Source organism: Trachemys scripta, chromosome 3 (assembly GCF_013100865.1).
Source record: "Trachemys scripta elegans isolate TJP31775 chromosome 3, CAS_Tse_1.0, whole genome shotgun sequence".
Lineage (NCBI taxonomy): Eukaryota > Metazoa > Chordata > Testudines > Emydidae > Trachemys > Trachemys scripta.
In genome coordinates, this window is record NC_048300.1 from 15915017 (window position 1) to 15937285 (window position 22269).

The 22269-nt window shown below is 54.2% G+C and overlaps 2 protein-coding genes across 14 annotated transcripts in view; both read left to right on the top strand.

The window, feature by feature from the left end:
* Positions 1–2217, top strand: part of EHBP1 (EH domain binding protein 1) — a 327133-nt gene extending 324916 nt beyond the window's left edge. For all 11 annotated transcript variants that reach the window (XM_034764183.1, XM_034764182.1, XM_034764189.1 and 8 more), the window contains 2 exons: positions 669–783; positions 1161–2217. In XM_034764183.1, coding sequence (XP_034620074.1) covers positions 669–783; positions 1161–1251 — 206 coding nt within the window. In that variant the 3' untranslated portion in view covers positions 1252–2217. The remainder of the gene's footprint in view (positions 1–668; positions 784–1160) is intronic.
* Positions 2218–10208: 7991 nt separating this feature from the next.
* Positions 10209–16060, top strand: OTX1 (orthodenticle homeobox 1). Of its 3 annotated transcripts, none has more exons than XM_034766947.1 (4): positions 10209–10320; positions 11456–11616; positions 15302–15465; positions 15544–16060. In XM_034766947.1, exons 1-4 carry the CDS (start codon positions 10209–10211, stop codon positions 16058–16060), a joined length of 954 nt encoding a protein of 317 aa, XP_034622838.1. The 3 variants fall into 3 exon arrangements, with proteins under 3 accessions (XP_034622838.1, XP_034622839.1, XP_034622837.1); XM_034766948.1 differs by having other exon boundaries at positions 10209–10305; positions 11465–11616; XM_034766946.1 differs by having other exon boundaries at positions 10209–10305; positions 11465–11616; positions 15302–16060.
* Positions 16061–22269: the final 6209 nt, after the last annotated feature.

Sequence of the window (22269 nt, forward strand, 5' to 3'; positions counted from 1 at the left end):
TTAAATTCTAGATTAGGAAAAGTTCTTATCATATTTTTTGGTTCTGTGAATTTTGCCAGTTTCAGAAACAAATGTGCCCCTCCCTCCACCCAATATATTCACATAAAACAAGGCCAGAACTAGAAAGATCTCTAGAATAAGTTAAAACCAAACAATAAATGAAAAAAAAAAAAAAAGAAAATACAGATTATTCCATTTGTTTCTGTTTTTTTTTTTTTTTAATTGCTATTTATAAACTGATTCCAGTCTGTCCAGGCCTCTCCAGAACGTTAAAAGTTCTGTGAGAGATTTAGAAATTAGGCATCTTGGAATAATATCGCCAAATCTAGTATAGACATTAGTTATTTATGTAGACATGTATACATTTATGGCAATGATTTACAAAATAATGCATGAAGTCATATGCAGATCTTCAATAACTTGATATTTTTGATTTACACAAATTCACACAAATGTGAACTGTGATCCCTGCTTAAAGTTCCACACCCCTTTTGGGTCACAGAAAGGAATAATCATTTTTTTTTTTTTTGCGAAGGCCAAAGATCTGACCCCCATTTATTTAAATCATACAGAAGTTAAGACCAAAAAGATTTTAAACCGCACATTTCGGGGGGGGGGGGGGGGAGGAGTTGTTATTGTTATTTCATGTATTTGTATTTTATTTTCAGATTGGCAAAAGAATGAAGCCCAGAAAAGGAGAGAGCAGCTTTTGCTGGATGAACTTGTTATTCTCGTTAATAAACGTGATGCCCTGGTCAGAGATTTGGACGCCCAAGAAAAACAGTAAGTATGACGTGTTATTTTTTTAAACCCTCTGGAGACATTTTGACTTTTCTGTGACTGGATTTGCTTTGTCTCTATTGTCCGGACAGTAAAAGTTTGAGGAAAGTTCAGTAACAAAGGCAGCATGTTCTCTGGTGATCAAGAATGAAACATGAACTCGGGGGGTTGGTAATGATGATCCATTTTAAAGAAAATCAGACCATCACTAGAGCCCGATCCTCAAACTGAGTGGTGCTATCACATCTGACTCTAGAGTGGTGCTCAATATCGAAATCCTTTGGCAAATTAGCCTGCAGAGAGGCTGGGTGGGGTAAAGAAGAACTGCATTACCTTAGATAGAAAATGGACAATAATTGTATCTGGGGTTTGTTTTTCAGGGCCGAAGAAGAAGATGAACATTTGGAAAGAACTCTTGAACAAAACAAAGGCAAGATGGCCAAGAAAGAAGAGAAATGTGTCCTTCAGTGACTGGCCTTCCTGGAGCAGATGCAGTTGCATTTTGTAGTCCAGACCTTTCTTACATTTTTAAAATACTGACCCCCAAGACTGAAAAAAACAATATTACAATTCAATAGTTCAAAAAAATTAAAACTTTTGCCCTTTTGTTAGGTCAGCTCTATACTGCATTGTTTTCTGGATTTGTTATTATTTTTCCACTCAAGCAATATTATTCCAAACTAGCTTTGTATTATGATTTATTTGTGAGCTTAGTCATCATGTTGAAATTCTGTTAAATACATTTGCACAGAAACATTGTTGTGGTGGTGATATCAGAAATGTTTAAGAGAAAAAAATATGTCTGTCTGGATTTCTTTAGCTGGAAGAGGAATGAATTTTGAAATAAATATGTTTTTGTTGTCATAGAATTATAGAGGGGAAAATAGAAAACAAAAATCATTCTGAATGGTTTCATCTAGTCCTGCCATATGTAATACTTAATATGCTATCTAAATTTTATAGTTAGATCAGATTCAATCCAGTTATTAAAATGTGCTATATTTACCAGTGTTTATTTCAGCAGCGTTTTACATTTTATTGTATGTATAATATAAATTAAGACTGTCTGATTTGCTCAGAGACTAGTTCTTTAACATATGATTTGAAAAAGAGCCTTGTGATGTGAGATGGGGCTAGTTGAAGTGCATCAGTTTACAGAAACATTTTGTCATTAAAGGCTACGCCATTTTTTATAATTATTTATTACATCTAGTTTTGTTCCCTTCTCCATTTTGTTGGACCTCTGCATTGGCTCCAGGACGTTGTTCATATTTATTCTGTACCTATTAAAGTCTGTTCTGCCATTGTGTGCAAACCCCCTCCCAATTCATGTTCCCTCTGCTTACATCGCTCTCATTTTTGTGACAACTGTTTATTTATTACAAGACTGAGTCATATATAAATTTTCAATAAAAGCTGAATCTTTCTTACCGTTAACTGCTGCTGTCCTCTCTTCCCAGTGTGAAAAGTTTATTACCTCTGATTGTTTGGAGGAGGGGGGGGAGATGGGGAAAGGTTAGTTAATTTTTAAAATGAATTTATAAAAAATGATCTGCAAATGCAACAGTGTCCTACCTGAAACTGAACAGTCTAGATACAAAAGATACACCTTCAGACACAAAAAATAGAATTTTGCTGGGACATTTAAAAGCAATGGAAATGATATTTATTTTTAAACTTTCCCAGGTAGAAGCAATGTTTGTCCAAGTAGGTTCCAATTTCTCTTTCGGTGGCTGTTCCTGATCACATTGAGATTTTGCCAATCGGTCACTGCTACTTTGTCAGAGATTTTCATAACTAGGAACATTGCATCATTTTCTTCACCTAAGGATTCCTTTGCAGTGGCTTGCCTTTTACAGGTCAGTGGGCCAGATCAAAGCCCTTTGTTAACTCTCAGGGAGCTGAAGTTTTAATATATATATTAAATATTATATATTCTATATAGCGATAGAACCCAGCCAGACCAAAAGTTCAACTTTTTTACGTGGCATGGCGTATTCCTGTATTCGCCTGCTCAGCTCATTCCAGCAGCAAACAAACCCTCTTCTGCGAGGGGACCCCTAACAAAAGGAAGTCTGTTCGACAAGTCGGAAGACCTGAAAATAATAATGCAGCAGGTTTATGCTTCAGAGTGTCAGGGACGTTTTACAAGAAAATATAAATCATGCTTCAGTTGGAGAAGAACAGCCCCGTCGCGCACACAAGAATGCAGCAGCGCTAATCGGCGCCTGCCAAGGCCTGGGGAAAAGTTACTGCGAAGTTTCTAGGAAGGGACCCAGTGCCTCCGCTTGCACTTGGTGGGAGCTGACTCTGAAATAGTGCTGTTCGTTAAGAGTCGCCAGGGACCCCATTTGAAAATTGCCCCATCCAATCGCTGCAAAATCCAGCCAAGTGGGGCTAGGACTGAGATTCCCCAACTCAGGAGCTGTTCCTGCGGCTGCCGGCGCTGATGCGTTTTCCTGACCAGTGCAGGGAGAATCCACGATATGTTACAAAATCCACATCGTGAATAATCCGGTTAAAATGATAACAAGTGCTAGTGTAAATACTAGGGCTTTGGGCTTGTGCCTTTGGAGCTGCCCAGAATGGGAATCGCTTTCCGAGCTGGTTCATATGCTAAATGAATTAAACCTCTTATCTCCTTCGATTAGGGGCTGAAATTCGGGCCAGGATCTCTCTCCCCCCTCGCCCTTTGACTACATTCCCCCCACCACCTCCCCTTTTGGGGGGTTTTGTTTTCCTCCTGCTGCCATCCGCCTTTCCAAGCCGCTCTTCATTTGGGCAGAGACGAGTGGGCCCTTTTTGTTTTAATGTAGGTTAATGCGGTTTATTGGGTCCTAAGAGTCAGATTAGAATTTGTTCATTTGCAGCGAACATCTGTTTCCCCTCGCAGCCCCTTTGGCTGGGGGGTTGGGAGCAGGAGCCCGCTCTAATGACACCAGCCATGTCCTCGCTGCTGTGATTAAAGAGGGAAAAATAAGTTTTGACAGCTGACGTCCTCTTTGGCCTTTTAAAACTTTCCCATTAATTTGCTGATCGCTTCTCAGTTTGGCTTCCCTGGGCAGGTTCTCTGCAATGCAGGGCTCTGGCTACTTCTAGCCAGGCAGCTCCAGAGATGGATTATTCACCCCCCCCTCCACCTCGCGGTTTGGGGGTGAGTTGTTTCAGGTGGAAAAAGAGGGGGTTCTGGGACTTTCCCAGAGGTCTGCATGAAGCCTGGTGTGTGTGTGTGGGGGGGGGGGGGTGACATGCTTGGACACCGAGGACAGAACCAACACAAGACAATGCAGGCTGCTAGAGGCGGTGTTGGCCTCTAAGAGCAATTGCTGGTTTGGGAGTTGGGACATGCTCTCCCCAGAAAGAGGAGGAGGGGAATATTGTCCGTCGAGCTTGTTTTCGGTTAAATTAGAAGCCGGGCTGTGTTCCTTAGTCGCTGGAAGTGAAAGTGAATGTTGGGCTTCTCTCCCGAAGGATTTCTATTCGGGTTTTTTAAGTGCCTCCCTGCAGGGCCTGAGCTGCAAAGCGGCCCATCAGGAAGCCCCTCCTGAAACGCCAGCTGCAGTTCCCACCAGCCAGGCTCGATGCTATGGGCTTGGGGGTCTGAAAATGGTGACGCTACATTCAGTGTATTGTCCTAACCCCTATAGCTTGAGAGGTACTTTGTATTTCTGCCAGCAGATCGGCAGATCCCGCAGGAACCTGTCCCAGCCAGCGCCTCGCCCCGCAAAACTCCTCCAGTCTGACCTTCTGCAGAGCATCAGAGAGACCCGGCTGCAGCCGTGCGAACCGGCAACCCTCCAGCTCGGTGACCTGCCCCCCCTCTCCCAGCACCGGGGAACGGAACCCCCCCTCCAAAAAAATACCCCCTCCCCGTGCCCCAGCCAGCCCCGCACCTTGCCCCGAGAGGGGCTGCGGGGAGGCAGAGCCCTGCTGCACCTTACCTGTGCGCACAAGCTAGCGCTACCCCTGAGCACAAGCAAAGGGAGTCCGAGCTGGAGGCCCTGGGGTCTGGGGCAGAATCCAGGAGCCTTCCGCCGGCGCGCCGTGCCGAGCGGGGCCCTTTGGGGGCACGGCCAGGCCCTTCCAGCGCGGTCCCTGGAGGTGGCTCCTGGCAGGACAGGGCAACCTGGCTCCCCCCCTCCGCCTCCGCCGCGGCTGCAGCTCCGTCTTCTCCTGCACCTCAACGTGCGCGCCAGGCGGCAGCCCCCGGTCCTCAGCGCAAACTTTTCTGTCGCTCGCGCTCTGCCTTGTGCCCCCTGCCTCCCCTTAATCCAGGGCTTTTATGGGCTGCGCGTTCAGAACATTCGCCTGCAATTTGGGATTAGACAAACACTCTGATTACACTCGCGCGCGGAAAGGGGCCAGTGCTACTTGATACCTTCGCCCTTCCCGAGCCTGGATCCCATCCTGTGGCGCTGAGCAGGGGCGCGGAGAGCCGGGGAGGGCCAGGCGGACATTCCTATGGAGCCAAGCACCCAAATGCTTCGCCTCCATCTGCCCCTGTGCATGACGAAACCCTCTGGACGAATAACCAGGAGCTGATTTTGCGGGGGGGGGGGGGGGGATATAGCTAATAATATTGTATTTCTGGCAAGGGGCTTGATTGGAGTCTGGCGAGGCTCCTTCTGCCAGGGCAAGCGCGTTGGAGATCAGCCCTTCCTTGTTCAAAACTGGCCCCAAACTCATTGTCTGCAGCTCTGGGACAAAGGTTCAGGTGCCCGAGCGCAGCTCGCCCCCTGGGCGGACAATGGCAAAGGTAGGGACCTGGGGGAGGGGTGTCCCCAGTCAGCCCTTTACTTTTTTTATGAATGGGCTGCGGCGCCTTTGTTCCGCGGAGAAGTGCCCGTGTCGCTGACTTTTGTGGACTATAGAAAGATCTTGTAAACCTCCTTTTCTTTCGTCCGCCCCCCTCTCCTCCTTTGATTAGATGTCCCCTCATCGCCCGAAAAAATGTAATTTCGTTGGGCCGGCGGTCACTTCCTTTGAACATTAGCTCGCTTTCAGCTCCAACTTCAATTAGAAGGAGTTGATTTGGAGAGATCAACAAAAGACCCGCACCAAAGCCTTATTAAAGGTCCTAAGCAGATCTCCTGGATCCTTTGAGAAGCAGTTAAGGAAACAGTGTGCATCCATGATATTCTGTTACCGTATTTTATTGGGACGCCAAAGGAAAGTGTCTCGTGAAAAACACTTACTTTGATGCCCGGCCGCGTTTAATTTATTTTGCTGGCAACGAGTTGATTTTTTTTTTTTTTTTGCATTTTATTATTATTACCCCTTTTCAGCTTCCCCTTTGTGTTATTAGACATTCTCCTGGTAAACTACAAAAAAAAAAAAAGAGTAATTCTTAGGAGGGGATTAGGGCCCTTCGTTAATATTTATGAGCTGGTACAACTTAAACCTATATATGGATAGATAATTGTGTGGCCTAGAGTTTGGAGAGAAAAGACAAAGTTGATGGTCACCAATGGCCATTTCTGCCACTTCCTTCGTTTTGTGAAAACAATCGGCGCGTTTCAAGTAAAGGCTTTAACCGATTTTCAGCAACTGACAATTTTAATGTTTCAGAAACGAGGGGAGCGAAAAACCATCCCAGGCCAGGCCAATTCTTAAACCCCTTTTCTCCGAGCCTAGGTCCTACCCAAACACAAACGGGAACGAAAGGTACGGTTTTAAGCGCCTGGCCAGGGGAAGACCAGCCATTCCGTCGGCGTGAATATACATTTCTGTGCACATGTAACGCGTGTGTCAGGCAAGAGCGTACGAAAAACGGGAGGTGCAAACTTTAGGAGACTGAGTGGGGGTTGCAGAGAAAAAGCCGAGCTCGGGGAGGACTGGGAAAGCTTCCTCCAAACAAGAAGGAAATCGCTCCCCATCGTCAGTGGCCAGGCACGGAGATCTCGCCCCTTTACACACTTAGTTCGGGGTTTCTCGCTGCAGGTCTGGGTTCAGGGGGCACTTGCACGCGCAAATACAACCCGACGCGCACACGCAGCCATTAAACGTGCAAAAGTTCGCCCTGGGCGCAGGGCCAGCCAGGGCGCAAGGGGGGCCGGCCGGCCGGCCTCGGGCCTCTGCCCGCCGCCAGCGGAGCTCATCGGGCTTCGCTTGGGATTGTCCCCGCACTCGGACGGGGTTTGTCTGGGGCGTGGGCCGGGAGCGGACCCGGAGCGCGGCTCAGCGCACGGGGGCTGGGCGCGGGAGGGCTGCACGAGGCGCCCCAGCGGCAGGCGCCTGCCCTGGGGGAGCCGGTGCGCGCGGCGGGGCTGGGGTGGAGTGGGGAGCTGGGGAGGAGGGGGGGGGCGTGCAGAGGTAACCCGCATCCAGCGCTGCCATTGCCCAGGCGGCTGTCAGTCAGGCGCGGGGCGGCCGCGGATTGGCGCCGGGGCTGGTTACGCACTCGCCTCGCGCTCACATACAAGGGTAGGGCAGTGGAAAGGTGATCAATCTTCATCAGGCTACATTTCCAATCACCTACGCGCCTGGGCGAGACCGCTCCTGCCACAAGGTAAACGCGCTTCCTTGAGTCCCGGGCTCCCCCTGCTGCCCTGGGCTCCGCGCGCCGCGACCCCCCCCCCCCGCCTGCCCCCCAGCTCCCTTCGCCGCGGCCAGAAGTTAGCGCCGGCTGCACAAGAAAGTCAAGGGAGCAGCCCCCGCCCCGAGTGGCAGCGCCGGGCAGGGGGGAGCCAGCTGCGATCCCCGGGTCCCGGCGCTGCTGGCCGGGGAGCCGAGCCGGGACCCCTTGGGGGCATTGCACGGGGAGCTGCTGGGCAGGTGAGGCGGAGGCGCCCGGCTCCTGCTCGCTCTGCCCCGGCGCTACGGGCTGCACCGAGCGCCCCACGCCCGGGACCTGGTGGGGGGCAGTGGCGCCGCCCCGGCCCCTCTGCTCTGCCTGGGACCCTGTGGGCAGCGGCGGAGCCCGGCCCGGCCCGTTGAGGAGCCTGGGCGAGGCGCTAAGTGCTGCCCCCTTCTCCCCGCCAGACTTTGCAACTCCCCTGCAAAGTGGCGGAGCCCGCTCGCTCAGGGCAGCCCGGCAGGGTCCCGCGCGGCGGTGGCGAAGCCCCGCACTTGGGGGGTATTGGGGTTTTGGGCTGTTTGATTTTGTTTTAGCTGAAGGTGAGCGGCCCCCCCCTCACCCCCTGGCTCGTAGCCTCCTCCAGCGCCTCGCCTCGCCTCACCCCTCCCTGGGATGGTGACACTGCAGGGCTGGCAAACAAACTTACATAATGACTGCCTGGGCCAGATCACTCCAGGCTCAGCGCTACACATTTCCAGGAGCCACTCCGACGGCATCTGCTCGGAGGAAAGCGCTGGCTTCTCGTGCCGGGTGGGCCTGGCTTGGGCTAATGTGCTGGCTTCAGTGGTCCATTTCCAAGCCACGGATCCGCTTTCGAGCCATCTCTCTCTGGTGCCGGGGCGCCTCCGTTTACATGGCGTGATCTTAATTCCCTCGGATGTAGAGGCGCGGGTGCTTACGCTTAGGGGGTCTCTGGGAAGCAAGATCGGCCTCGTTCAACACCCCCTGGCCTGAGGGGTTAGGACACTTTGCAAGAGGACCCGGTCCTGTCGGGAAAGAGAGAATATACGGAAAAGTAAAGATAGGCCTCTTTGGAAACCTCCTGTAAACGTATCTGTGGCATTCGCTTATTCCAAGCTGCTAACTCAACCGGATGTATTTAATTTCCACACAGAACTAGAGGGGCTCCCATCTGTCCAGTGCAACAGGTTAGCCTAGGAGCTGGAAGACAGAGGTGCTGGAGCGATGGGTGCGGGGGGTGTCTGCTTGAAGTGCTTTCCAGAGTTCACACTTTGGTGCACTGGCTCGCTGCACCCCCACGATACAAATCGTCCCAGCACCCCTGGAGGATGCAAATTTAATTTGGAAATAGTCTTACCAGCGAAAACAAACACCCCCTCCCCCTTTAATCATTCTGGTGTAAATACAGGAAACTCAGCTGGAGACAACATGGCCCTCAACGCAATTAAAGTTTCTAGCTAGTGATTAATCGTGATTAGAGCCGCCACCATCTGTTGCTGGGTTTAGGATTTTATTTATTTGGTTTGTCTAGTCTAATTTTTCTCGCGGGGTAATGTGGGTTCTTGGGTGTCTGTGGATAGCGGAGAGATTCCTGGGTTTGGAGACGGGATCAAGGTTGTGGATTTTACCTGGAGTCCTCGCTCCGAGACACAAACAAATGCATTCCAGCTCCCGGGATCTCCGCGATAAATTCTTTGCATCAGGGGAATGCTGGAGAACAGCAAAAAAAAAAAACAAAAAAAAAACAAACAAACCCCAAAACAAAAACTGAATTTTCAGGAAAACGAGAGGCGAAGTGTCCGAGTTTGCACTTCTCAGCCCCTGTAATGGCACCCAGCAAGACATGGCAGGAAAGAAACTCTGGCAATTTCTCCTTTTATTTATTTAGAATAAAATCTCTAGTGAGAGATCGTGAAAACCCCCCCCCCCCCCCACACACACGTTGTGCCTTTCGGTAAATTTGTTTCCGTCACCCCTACGGGAGGAACCTCCTGGAATATGAATTTCAAAGTGACTAAAAATCGGTTCGTTTTTTAACTACTGGCCATTTCTAATTAAAATGTCCCCTTCTGCTCGCTCTTAAATTAATTATACGTCCCCCTTTTGGTATCTCGTTTTGATTTCTAATCCAATTATCTTTTTAAATAATTGCTTTATCTCCCCCCATCACTTGGATTGTGCCCCCCTCCAAGCCCCACGGCGATTGTATGTTAATGTGGCTGCTTAAAAAACTCCCCTCTTTCTCCCCCACTCCCCCTCTGGCACTTTCTTATTCCCCTTCGTTTGGGAGGGGTCGTCCATATTGATTGCCCCCTCCCCCTCTTTTCTACATGCGCAAAAACTTTAAAACAATAATAACGGACAACGAAAAGGGGTGAAACTTTCGATTTTAATTTGAACGAAATAAAGCCCCGTTTGCAGTGAGCCGGGGGCTTTTCAGACTGCGCTGCTGTGCGCTTGCGCCTCTCTCTCTGCACCCCAAACGATTTCATTTAATGCACGAAAAATAGTTCCAACTTCCCTACGCTTTCGATTATTTGCAATTGTGTTTTTTGTTTTTAATTGTATTTCTTAGCGCTTGGTCTGCGCCGCTCTGGTCTGGCTATAAAACTCCGAATCCCAACTGTTTGTGTTGTGCCCTGGAAGCGACCTGGCTTGTCGATTCCGCTCCGAAGAGTTGCTGATGTTGGTCTTGTTTTGTGTTGTTGTTTTTTTGTTTATTTCTTTTAGGGAGCGGTGAGTCTCTTCTGCGCCCGGATTTTCTGCTATCGCCTGGAAGAACCAATTTTGTGACTTCGAGAAATTGTAGACAGACTTTTTATTTATATATATATATATATATATATATATATATATATATAAATTGGGGAAAATCCTTCCAGCTTTTAGCATGATGTCTTACCTCAAACAGCCCCCCTATGGCATGAATGGGCTGGGGCTGACCGGACCGGCTATGGACTTACTGCACCCCTCCGTGGGCTATCCGGGTGAGCATCCAACCTCTTTAATGTCCACCTCCACCCCATTTGCCCCTCTACCAGTCAGGTTCCACTACTCAAGTTTGTACCAAGTCATTTTTCTCCTTTTTTGTTGTAACGAAGATGAGAGCAATGGGATATTCTTCCACTCCAAGACTGTACTTTCTTCAAAAATACCTGGGTACATTTTGAAAAAAAGATTAGCTCCTTTTTTAAAGTCGTTTTACTCTCAAAATTAACTTGGGCGAGAATCAACAGGATTTCAATAGAGAAATCCCCTTCCCGCAACAACGAAATAGCTTTTGAACGATCAGATAAGAAGTTTGGAAAGTTTAAATTTCTGTTTAATTCATGTGCTTTTTTTAACAGTGGGAAACTACTTAGAATCGTTAATTTTATTTAAAAAAAAATAATGTAATGAAACTTGTACCACACTCCACAGAGGCGCTGCCCCGTGTTCCCAGCTCGGCCTGTTCCTAACTTGTGTGTTATGATTCTCCCCCGTTCGAATTTTTTTTTCTTCCCTGGATTGTAATTTAAACACACAAACAAACCCTGAAAACTCCCCTCCGGGGCCTTGCGGGGACCGTTGTGCAATGGCTTTGTGTATGGATTGGGGGTTGGGGAGTCCGCAATCCGTTTTGCGTTCCCCGCCGGATTTTGCCTCGTCAGTTTCACTTCGGCCTTAACTTTTGGAGCCCAGTTGCTTGCTCGCAGTTCCGCCCCTGTCTCCCGCCTCTTTTTTTAAAAAAATCATCTTCTTCGGAATCTCCCTTCCACATCCTAATGCCAGGAAGCCTGGCTTCTGGGCAGTGTTGAAACGCTCCATAAATACACTTGGTCTAACTATAACCTGTACATTTTGCTGGGAGGGAGGGATGGAGGGTAGTTGTTTCTCTGATATTAAACGAAGTTGGAAATGAAATACGGGTTATTTCCCTCCCGGCTCCCCTCCCACGCACCGATGTCTTTTCTTGGAATGCTTGGGTGTGACCCCCCCCCCCCGCCTGCGAACACCCCGATCTGTAGCAAGGGGCTTGCAGGGCCCGTCCCGGGGGGTTTACAATCGGGGGTGGGCTGCAGCCCAGCCTGCTGCTGCTGGGGGGGCACCCGAGTGGGGGGTCTGTGTGTCTAACCCGCTTGTCTCTGTCTCTCCCGGGTCCTGCAGCCACCCCTCGGAAGCAGCGGCGGGAGCGCACCACCTTCACCCGCTCGCAACTCGATGTGCTGGAGGCGCTCTTCGCCAAGACCCGCTACCCGGACATCTTCATGCGAGAGGAGGTGGCGCTGAAGATCAACCTGCCCGAGTCCAGAGTCCAGGTCCGGTACCGTCTCTCCCGCCGCGGGGCCAGCAGCTCTCCGGCCCGGGCCCCCCTGTGCCGATCCGCTCCGGCAATGGCCAGCTTAGAGGCGGGGAGGACACGTTCAGGCCCTAGATCCAGCACCCGGACGGGCAGGGACTGGCCAGAGCCACCCCCGAACAGCTCCCAGCGCGGCCTGCCCTTCCTACCCTGCTTCGGGTGGGGGGGCTCCAGCCTGAGACCCGCTTCAGCTCCCAGACTGCTCCGGGTGGACTGGGAGGTGGCGGGGACAGCCGCGCTCCCCTGTCCGGAGCAGGTGAATGCTGGCGGCCCGCACTGGGCTGGCTGTCGGGGAAGTCGAGCCACGGGGCTTACCGGCCCTTGTGCGCCGCTGAGTTTGCGCGGAAGCTCAGCGCCGCTGGCTGGGGCGAGGCGGAGCCGGGGGGGGGAGGGATAGCTCAGTGGCTTGAGCATTGGCCTGCTAAACCCAGGGTTGTGAGTTCAATCCTTGATGGGGCCACTTAGGGATCGGGGGGCAAAAATCAGTACTCAGGTCTAGAAGGGAGATTTTGGAGGGTTTCCCCGGCTCTGCTCTCCAGCCGGTCCTAGCAACCCTCCCTGGGGCCGATAGGCAGGGAACAGGCCCCTCTGTGGCGTCAGGCTCCGCTGCCGCGCAGCGTCCTGCCCGCTGCCAGGGGCGACAGGCGCCACCCCGATTTATAATGGGAAATCAGGCCGCGCGGGCGGGAGCCCCCCGGAGAGGGGAGCTCCCAGCCTGCTCAGGGTGTCCCCTCACGGTGGAAACGCCCGGGCCAGGGCAGCCTGGGTTCCGGAGCGTCATTGACGGAGTAAAGGCAAATCCTGTCCCGTGCGCCCCCAGCAGCGCGGGCTCCCTGTGCCTGTGCAGGTGGGGGTGGAGGGCAGCCCTGGTGATGGGGATCCAGGCATAGTTACCCCGGACACCCCCTGGAGCGGCACCGGCCCTCCCCCGCATCTCGCCATAGGCCCTCCGGTCAGCCCGGCCCTGGTGACTTAATAATGGAGATATCCCATCTCTTAGAACTGGAAGGGACCTTGAAAGGTCATCGAGTCCAGCCCCCTGCCTTCACTAGCAGGACCAAGTACTGATTTTGCCCCAGATTCCCAAGTGGCCCCCTCAAGGATTGAACTCACAACCCTGGGTTTAGCAGGCCAATGCTCAAACCACTGAGCTATCCTTCCCCGCCCCAGGCTGCAGCATCGAGCTAGGCGCTTCGCCTCCTGGGGATGGGGTGTGGAGGATGCTAAAAAACCACCTCCCGGGCAGGGGTGAGGGGCCAGCCGCGCGCCCGGCCCGGGACACGTGGGTGTGGGGCAGGGGGCAGAGCCCACAGCCAGCTGAATGGGAGGGGGTGGGGGCGCCCGCAGAAATGGCCCGTCCGGCCCGGGGGAGGTGGCAGGCGGGGCTGTCACCTGGCCACGGGAGCTCCATGTGCGGCCTCCCTGGCACCGCGTTTGGTCTGGATCCCAGCACCAGCGCAGGGACAGGGGCAAACTCAGCCACCGGGACTGCAGTTACCCCACCGCCACCAGACAGACACCACCACAGGCCTTTCGGACAGACAGTGTGGGGCCGGGCTGCCCCCCGCGTGCCCCTCTCCCTAGCAGGCTGGGGGCTAGTTCTGTCCTGGGCCCCTAGCCCGGGCGGGGAAGGGGGCCGTGTTTTGCCTGTCTCGCGTGGGGCTGGGTTTTCTGGTAGGCTCAGTGAGGTCCTCTTTGCTGCACCCCAAGCCCCTGGGGGAGGGGGGGACACGGGTGGGGGTTGTGCTGGAATCCCTCGGGTGTTGGTCACTATGTCTCTGCTCGGTGCTGTCCCCCTCGCCATGGAGCGGGGCTGATCCCATTGGGCCCATTTCTCTACGGGCGAATGGGGGTGCCCGGCGCTGCAGCGGGTAGGGAGAGCTCTAGTGGGGGGAGCTGGATGCTGGGCCCCTCTCCCTTGAGGAGGTGGGTGTTGTGCTGGGGTGGAGCGGAAGGCGGCTGGGGGCGGGGGCTGGATTGATCAGGACCTGGCAGGTGTTTTCCCTCCTTTGCAGCTGTGCGGGGGGATAGCTGGCAGAACTGGGCGCTGGGCCCCTCTTCCTGGGGGATATTGCGGGGGAGGGAGGGAGAGGGAAGCTGGATGCTGATCACTCCGTGCTCCCCGCAGGCTGGGTGCAGTCTTAGTCGTTGCGGGGGAGGTCATTGCTCTGGGCGCCTTTGCAGGCTGGGCGCAGGGGTGGCGGAGCTGGGGGCTGTTTCGGGGAACGGGTGGAGGCGCTGGCTGCGGGCAGGACACTGCACTGTGCTGATGGCTCCCGACTCCCTTCTCGGCTAGGTGCTGGGTGGGGAAGCAGGGTGCTGGGGGCCGCGGGAGTGCTGGGCACTGATGGGGGCCGGTTTGCACTGTGGGCTAGGGGGAGGGGTATGGCTCTGGAGGATGGAGGGGAGAGCAGGGGCTAGTGCAGAGGTGAGCTGCCGGGGAGTGGGTAGGCTGGTTGCCGATGGGTTTGTTCTTCCTTGCAGGGTGGGTGGGGTATAATGGAGGCGGCCCTGGGTGCCGAGGGCTTCAGTCTCCTTTTCAGATGGGGCGCTGGCTGCTCTGCTGGGGAGGCCGGGGGAAGCTGGGTGTGCCCTGGGGGAAGCAGGTGCTGATGGCTCTGCTCTCCTTGCTAGGCCCGGGGGTGGGTGGAGAAGCTGGATGTTGAGCGGGGTTTAGTTTGGAAGCCGACTAACTGCAGGGGAGCTGCGGGTAGTGGGGAAACTGGACCCTAACTTTGTTTCCCCTTGTGGATGCAGGTTGGGTGCTGGGCATAGGCGCGGGTTGGCAGGGATAGTGGAGCTGGCAGTTAATGGCTCATCTCTCTTTGCAAGCAGGGGGATGAGTCCTGTGTGAGTTATGGCTGGGGGTGCAGGGTGAGGCGTAGTGTGGGAGCCTGGGGGTGGAGTTGGGGTACAGGGGAGGCAGGTGCTGGTGCTCCTGGGACTTGCAGCTGGTGGTTGGGTGTGAGCGTTGGGAGTCATGGCTACGGGTGGTTGGATGTGGATGGGTGCTGGGGGGACTTTGTGTCAGTGGATGGGTGCGGGTGCTGGAGGGACTGGGTACCAGTGAATTGCTATGAGCTCCCAGGGCTGGCTTGCGTGCTGGTGGACAGCTGTGTTTGCTGGTGAATGTCTGAGGGTGCTGATGGCTGAAGGAGGTACTGGTGGACAGTTCTGAGTGCTGGGTGCCCGACGATGGCTATGGGCTGTTTTGGGGGCTGGTGGAGGGCTATGCAAGCCAGGAGCTGTCTGGGGTTCCAGTGGGTGACTATGGGTGTTGGTTGGGGTGCTGGTGGGTGGATATGGATGCTCGGGGGCTGGATGTTAGTGACTCTAGATGCTGGGTGAAATGGGTCCCAGTAGCTGGCTATGGGAATAATGGCTGTTCAGGGTGCTTGGAGCTGGGTGCTGGCGGGAAGGCTGTGGTGCTAGGGGAAATGGGTGCTGCTGGCGATTCAGGGTGCATGAGGGCTAGGGGATACCTCTGGGTGCTAGGAGAAGTGGCTGTTTGGGGAGCTCGAGGATTGGCTACAGGTGCTGGGGGGCTGGGTGCCAGCAGATGGCTATGGGTGCTGGGGGCCAGTGCTAGGTGCTGGGGGAAGTGGGGGCCGGGGCCGGCTGCTGACGGCTCGCTCTCCCCGCAGGTCTGGTTCAAGAACCGTCGGGCCAAGTGCCGGCAGCAGCAGCAGAGCGGCGGCGGGGCCAAGAGCCGGCCGGCCAAGAAGAAGCCGTCCCCGGCGCGGGAGAGCTCGGGCTCGGAGAGCAGCGGCCAGTTCACGCCCCCCGCCGTCTCCAGCTCCGGCTCGTCGTCCTCCTCCAGCTCCAGCTCCTCCGGCAGCGCGGCGGCGGCGCTGGGCAACCCCGCGGCGGCGACCGCCTCCATCAGCGCCCCGGCCTCGTCCATCTGGAGCCCGGCCTCCATCTCCCCGGGCGCCGCGCCCTCGGCCGTGTCGGTGCCGGAGCCGCTGCCGCCCGGCGGCGCGTCCTGCATGCAGCGCTCGGTGGCCGGCGCCTCCTCCGCCTCCTACCCCATGTCCTACGGCCAAGGTGGCGGCTACGGCCAGGGCTACCCGGCGGCCCCCTCCTCCTCCTACTTCGGCGGCGTGGAGTGCAGCTCCTACCTGGCGCCCATGCACTCCCACCACCACCCGCACCAGCTCAGCCCCATGGCGCCCTCCTCCATGGCCGGCCACCACCACCACCCGCTGGGCCAGGGCTCCGGCCACCACCACCACCACCATCACCACCACCAGGGCTACGGCAGCACGGGGCTGGCCTTCAACTCCCCCGACTGCCTGGACTACAAGGAGCCCGGCGCCGCCTCCTCCTGGAAACTCAACTTCAACTCCCCCGACTGCCTGGACTACAAGGACCAGGCCTCCTGGAGGTTCCAGGTCTTGTAGGCAGGGCTCGGCCCGGCTCCCTGCTCCTGGCCCCGCTGGCCTTTTGCTACGTGAGAAACAATGGCCTTCCTCCTGGCCCAGCGTGCGCTGACCCCCAGCCTCGGGCTGGCCCCGCTGCTCCCTGCTCCGGAGCTGCCGTCGGTGTGTTTCACTCCCGGGCAGGACTGGGTCTCCATTTCCCGTGGTCATCACTAGTAATCATTCATCATCCCCGACCAAGAGCCCCCCAGCCCCTGGCTCGGGGCTGCTGGCTGAGATCTGCTGCTGGACCCGCCCCAGTAACTTATTTATTCCGTCTCTGCACCCCGGGATTATTCCGTCCGGTGGGTTGATTTAACACCAAACACACAGCCCGGAAGAGGACTTCGGTGCGCCTCCCCTCCTCGATTTAAAAAGAAATGCGCCTTGGACACACAGACTCCCCTCTCCCCTCTCGAGAACTCCTTGTGTCAATGGCAAGGCAGGGAGTGGAAACCTCCTGCACACCCTGCCCGCTGCAGAGCCGGTGTACCGCTGTCTTTTTACTTCGGAGAGCTCTGGGCTCTCTCTCGGTAGGACTATACAGCCTCTTCCCGCAGCAGGAATGGTGTCCATATTCGGTCCGTTCCAGGGACCAGTATTATTTTGAGTTGATGTTACTGGGTTGCAATTTTGAGTTTAACACGCAGGAAATTGAACTAAACAAAACTTCTCTCCTCCCCTTCCCCTTCAACAAATCTTCGCGTCAGGATTCCCAGCGCTGCATCTTTCCTCTCTTCGGGGTGCTCCTGCTTCTTAGGGCTAATCAAACCCACTCCAGGGAGAAGAGGAGGGGAGGGTAGGCGAGCTGGGATGGTGGTTTAGGGAACAGCTGTAATGGGAGGGAGGGGGAGCTGGGAAGGTTAGGAAGAGGGGGAGGAAAGGCTTGTCCAGGGGATCCGCAGTCCAGATCCCGTTTACAGACCAAAAAAGAAAAGGAGAAAAAAAAATAGGGGAAAAAAAGTAAAAGGAAAAAAAAAAGCTCAAATTCCCTCCCTTTTAGCCCCCTCGGTTTGTCTAGTGAGTTTTTAGTGCATCGGCCCTGGCCAGCCACGCCTGCGCATCTGTCTCAAGGATGGGTTTTAACCGCTTTGTCCCTCGGTGGAAAAGGAATTTGTAAATTTGATTATTACACCGTAATCCAACACGTACCTGTTGAAATGTAAGGCAACTCCTCCCCCTTTATCTACATAGCCCTATAATAAAATTCAAACTAATGAAGCCCTTGTCTGTGTCATACTTCTGAAGCGGGGCCCTTGGAAAAGTCTCCGGTAGCTTAAACTTCCGCGGAGTATGCGATGGCAGGGGCAGGCGGATTTTTATTTACCCAATGGGGGAGGGCGGACCTTTATTTCACTGAGCTGCCTTTTAATGGCCGTAATTGGATTGGCTTCCAATCAAAACTTTGGTGGGTTCTAGACAGGGAGAGGTTATGAATGCTCCCCCCTGTTTGGCTTTTGGAAAAACACGAGAGTTAACCAGCACCGGCCCAATAGCCTGTTTGTCTCTAGCGAGACCCAGGAACCTCTGAAGTCTGGCACGAAGTTGTCCCATCTTAATTGCCCATAGACTTCCCATTCAGCGCGGCTTGGTGCGCTCCGCCAAAGCCGCCGGAGTCCGCGCAGCTCTGTCAAATTATCCTGTTTTATTTTAACGGACCTGTTGATCTAATCTCCCAGGAAGGGGTGGCCCAAACCGCTCTGGGTTTTCGGAGTTGGGCCGGATTTCAAAGCTGGCCCAAGTTTACATGCGTTTAACCCTCTAAAAAAATCACGAGGGTTGCAAGGAAACAAAAACAAAGCAAGGATCAAACAACCAAAAATCCCCCCCAAACCCCCTTGTCACAATGATCTAGACACCAAGTCCTTCCTCCCCCTCTCCTAGTTTCCAGAGCCTTATAACCGCATTTTGCCTGATTCGTATTTTAGGAGCTACGTGTGTTGAAACGAATTTTTTTGTTTCAAAATAAAAATTAAACGCATCGCTTCATCTGTAAGAAGCGCAACCCCCTGGCTGTGGGCGTAGATAGCAATTATCCCGCTGAGGGCGAGAAGAAGGCGTCTAGCTTTTAAAATATCGGCTGAGCGGCAGGAAGAAAAGTGGTTGCAGCGACACAACGAAACTTCAGCGCCTTTCCCCCATGCTCCAGAAGTTTTCACCCAGGAAATGGCAGCGACTGGTTCATCTTAATCCCTGGCAGGGCAAACGCCGGAGTACGCTTGGTATTCGTACATTAGCCGTACATATGAATGCAACAAATAAAGGTGGCTGGATGCTGGCGGGGCTCAATCCAGGAGCGACGTCTGAATGTAGTTACTGGGGGGCTTGGGGCCGGAGCGAGTTGTGCAACAAACATTCCGTGTTTCGCTAAACGGCACCTCGCCTCCCAGAACTGCGAATTCAACCCGGCCGCCGGCGCAATCTGTGTCCCGGCTGCCGCTATTAGCCCCTGATCTGCCCCCCGCCAATCAGGGTGCTTGTGGCACCCTGGCGGTATCCCCCCCCCACCCTTGTGCCATGCACGCCCCAGATGCTCCCTGGCTGCAGCCGCGGCCTGTGCACGCTCAGCGCTCACCTGGTGGCGGGGTTCCCCAGCCCGCCCCTGCCACCCAGCCCGCCCGGCACACGGACAGCGAGCTGGGCTCATCTTTAGGGAGCAGTGAACCAGGCTGCTTATTAACCAGGACAGCACTTCGGTTATCTGCTGTCAGCAGCCGCCCCCTGCCAGGCCACCTTTGTCACGGGTTGGCTGTGCGCGCTGAGGCACTTTGCAAATGACAGAAACCACTCACCCCCCTTTGAAAAAGGCTGTCCCTTGTTGGGCCGGGCAAGCCCCGAACCGTCTGCGCTAGAGCCGGCCGGCCCCATCCCGCTAAGTGCTGGCCAAAGGGTGGATATTATTGGGGATTAAACAGCCATCGAAAGTAAGTGTCTGCGCGCCCAGGAATCATGGTGCCTGTTCCCTAAAGCCGGCGGTATCCTGTCGGGCTCCAGTCCAGCCACGGGGACACAACCAGGACATTTGCGCCTTAACAGGATGAGCGGCCTCCTCCCCTGCCCCAAACGCCCTCTTTGGGGTAGTTACACTTGGTCCGATCTGTTGGAAACTTGCCCGAGTTGGACTCAGAGGTAAAGAGCGGGAGTTACTGGGCGATGGTTGTTGCATTGAGAGGAAAGTTGCCATCTCGCCCTTGGGTGCGGGAACAATTTGTGCCGGGGGTGGGGGGTGCTGAGAGCCTCTGACACAAACTGCAAACCCTGGATGTGATGGGAAGCACTTCCAGCCAGTCCCACCGCCCACGGTCTCGCCCTGTGCAGTGACTCGCTGGGGTGCAGGTCCCAGGGAAATGGATCAAAGACAAATCTAGGATTCAAGCCACATCTTTCTCTCCCGCCGCCGCTGGAGGCAGCCACATTGCCCGGGGGGGCGGAGGAGTCCGTGTCAAACTGCATCCGAGACCATGGACCGGAGCTGGGAGGGGGACAATGATCATTACGCGATGCGTCCCCCTGGGTGCCAGGCCCACGCGCACGTGGGAAGCCGGCCGCCGGCCTGGGGTTAATGCTGCTGGGTTAAGCAGCGGGGGCTAGTTTGCTGGCACCGTCTCGGGGCCGGTGATTGGCGAGGGGCGGAGCTGCCAGGCCGGGGTCCGGCTCCGTGGCACAAGCTCCGAGATCCCGCCCTCCGGCCTTGCACAACTCGCTCCCCTGCCATTGCCACATTGCATCACGGGGAGATGGACTCGGCTGCGCAACAGCCAGCGAAGATGTCACCTTCCCATCTCAGCCTTGTGATTATTGTTATTGTTACTTATTGAGCAGCTGTTGCAAGGAGATACGTCTTTGGGCAAAAGCGAAGCGTAACCATCGCTGCACAAACAGTCACTTAATTAAAATTCTTGCGGTTAAGGCCCCCACCCATGCAATCACCTGAGGGGAAGCAACTACAGCCCAGAAGGCCCATCGGGAAAAAGGGCAGGAGAGCAACCAAGATGTGCCGAGCAGGGCTTGGGCCTGTCTAGGAGAAGCCGCCCAAAGTCCCTCTGCGTGGGGACTGTCGGGGTGTGGGGTACACGGAGGGGCTCCCGAGCATTATCCACAGGGCTCTGGTCGGCCGCCCGCACCTTTCATCCGGACTCCGAGCGGCTCATTCGTATGACCTTCTACAAAAGTACTTTAAAGTAGTCTCGTGTTTCAGAGGCGTCCCTCCATCCTCCGCTCCGGCTTTGGTGCCAAGGTGTTGCAGCAGGTAGAGCACCTGTGGGAAACTCCAGGAGCCCCCTGCAACCCCCTCAAGGCACAACCGCCTTTGGGGGCAGCGCGGCTCCGGAACTACAGGTCCTTTGGCATGGTTTGATTTCCCCTTACATAAGCACTTCAAACAAAGGCCTCCCTGGAAAGTCCTGGCACCGTCCCTGTCTCAACGCGAATCCCTGGCTCCGAGCACCAGGATGGGTGCAGAAGGAAGAGCTACAATTGTCGAATGCAGCTAGCGAATGCAGGCTGGAGTGCGGACAGCGATACCCCGCACCGCGGTCAGTGATACTCCGCACTGCGGACAGTGATACTCCGCACCGCGGTCAGTGATACTCCGCACTGCGGACAGTGGTACCCCGCACCGCGGTCAGTGATACTCCGCACCGCGGACAGTGGTACCCCGCACCGCGGTCAGTGATACTCCGCACCGCGGACAGTGGTACCCCACACCGCGGTCAGTGATACTCCGGACAGTGGTACCCCGCACTGCAGGCTCCTCCATCAGTCTGGTTAGTTACGCAGCACGGCTCTGGGCCTGCATTCTTTGCACACAGGCTCCCCGGGACAACAAAATGGGACCAGCGCGGTCCAAAGCTGGAGGACAGGTTACTGCCCGGAGCCCCGGGCCAAGGCTCTTCTCCTCTTGTGTTTTTGCATCGTGTAAAAACAGTGCCCCAAGGCCGTTGTGCGCTGCCCGCCGCTGAGCCCGGCTAAAGGTAGCTACAAAACATCGCAAACAAACAAACAAAAACTTCGCGGCTTTGCGCAGTCCAGTAACTGAACAAGGGCCAATCAAGCCGGCTCCCATCTGTCTCCTAAGAAGAGCCCACTTACCAGTGAAATGGCAAATGTAGACAAATACAGTTCCCGGCCGCGTTACAAATCCCGAAGTCCTGTTTAGCGTGGAAATGTTGATTAGCTTCTACACTCAGACAGTCAGGGAGCGCCAGCAAGGAGCAATGTACAAACTCAAAATGCTCAAGAATGCAGCAAATGCCCAACGCAACAAGGACAAAAATGTAGCCACTAAAATATCAATCTTCTTCTATTTTGCAGGGAGCCACGTTTTTTTTAAATTAAGGCCAATTTGACAGGACCGAGCCATCTAGCGTTTTACTGTGATGTGGTGCAGAGAAAATACTTCTTTTCCTAAACTTCTGAGTTCAAATCAACGGATTTTTTTTTAAATGAATGAATTGTAAATGACAAATGAAATAAATTAAATTCAGGCACGAACGATTTTTAAATGACTGAACCCCTGTAACATAGCGGGTATTTAATGCGAATAATCTAACAAATTCGCTCATGTTTAGGGATTTAAACTAAGAAAGAATGCCCAAGAGAATTAATAAACAATAAAAACATAATAATTCGTATTATGAAATAATCATACAAAAAGTCTGAAATAAACAGAACAACAAAGATTTCGCCTTACAGAAGGGGACATATTAGGAAAATATTAGGAAATAAGTAGCAACAACTCCCTAACACACCCGGGAAAGATGCAAGTCAAATAAAACAAAACGGTGGGGAAAAGATCTTCCCTTTCAGCTGACCACAAAGAGGAGGAAATTGTCTCAAATTATTCACTCATAAGGGCTTGAATTGAATGGATGAAAACTCGCTTGGAGCCGATGTGTAAAAGTTTGAGAGGGGGCGAGCGTGCACACACACACACACGCACATACACCCTAATCTCCCAGACTGACGGACTAGGGTCATTGGATGGGTTCCCCTCCGGTCTCAGAAAGAACCAACAGGTCAATAAAACCGATCTCTTCGGAGCACCAAACTCTCTCCCCTACCCTGGGTGTTTTGCGCTCCGCTCCCCGCTTAGCAGCAGGGGGCCGGATTCCCCCTCAGCACCAGGCGGTTTCTCCGGCCCCAGCAGAGCAGGGACTTGGCGTTGGGACCCTGTGCTGGCCCTGACTGGC

Bases quoted from the DNA above. Each gene is read 5' to 3' on its own strand.
- OTX1 (XM_034766946.1), top strand. From the start codon at position 10,209: ATGATGTCTTACCTCAAACAGCCCCCCTATGGCATGAATGGGCTGGGG. The intron at 10,306-11,464 runs GTGAGCATCCAA...CGGGTCCTGCAG, and splicing joins CCCCTCCGTGGGCTATCCGG to CCACCCCTCGGAAGCAGCGG. The intron at 11,617-15,301 runs GTCCGGTACCGT...CTCTCCCCGCAG, and splicing joins TGCCCGAGTCCAGAGTCCAG to GTCTGGTTCAAGAACCGTCG.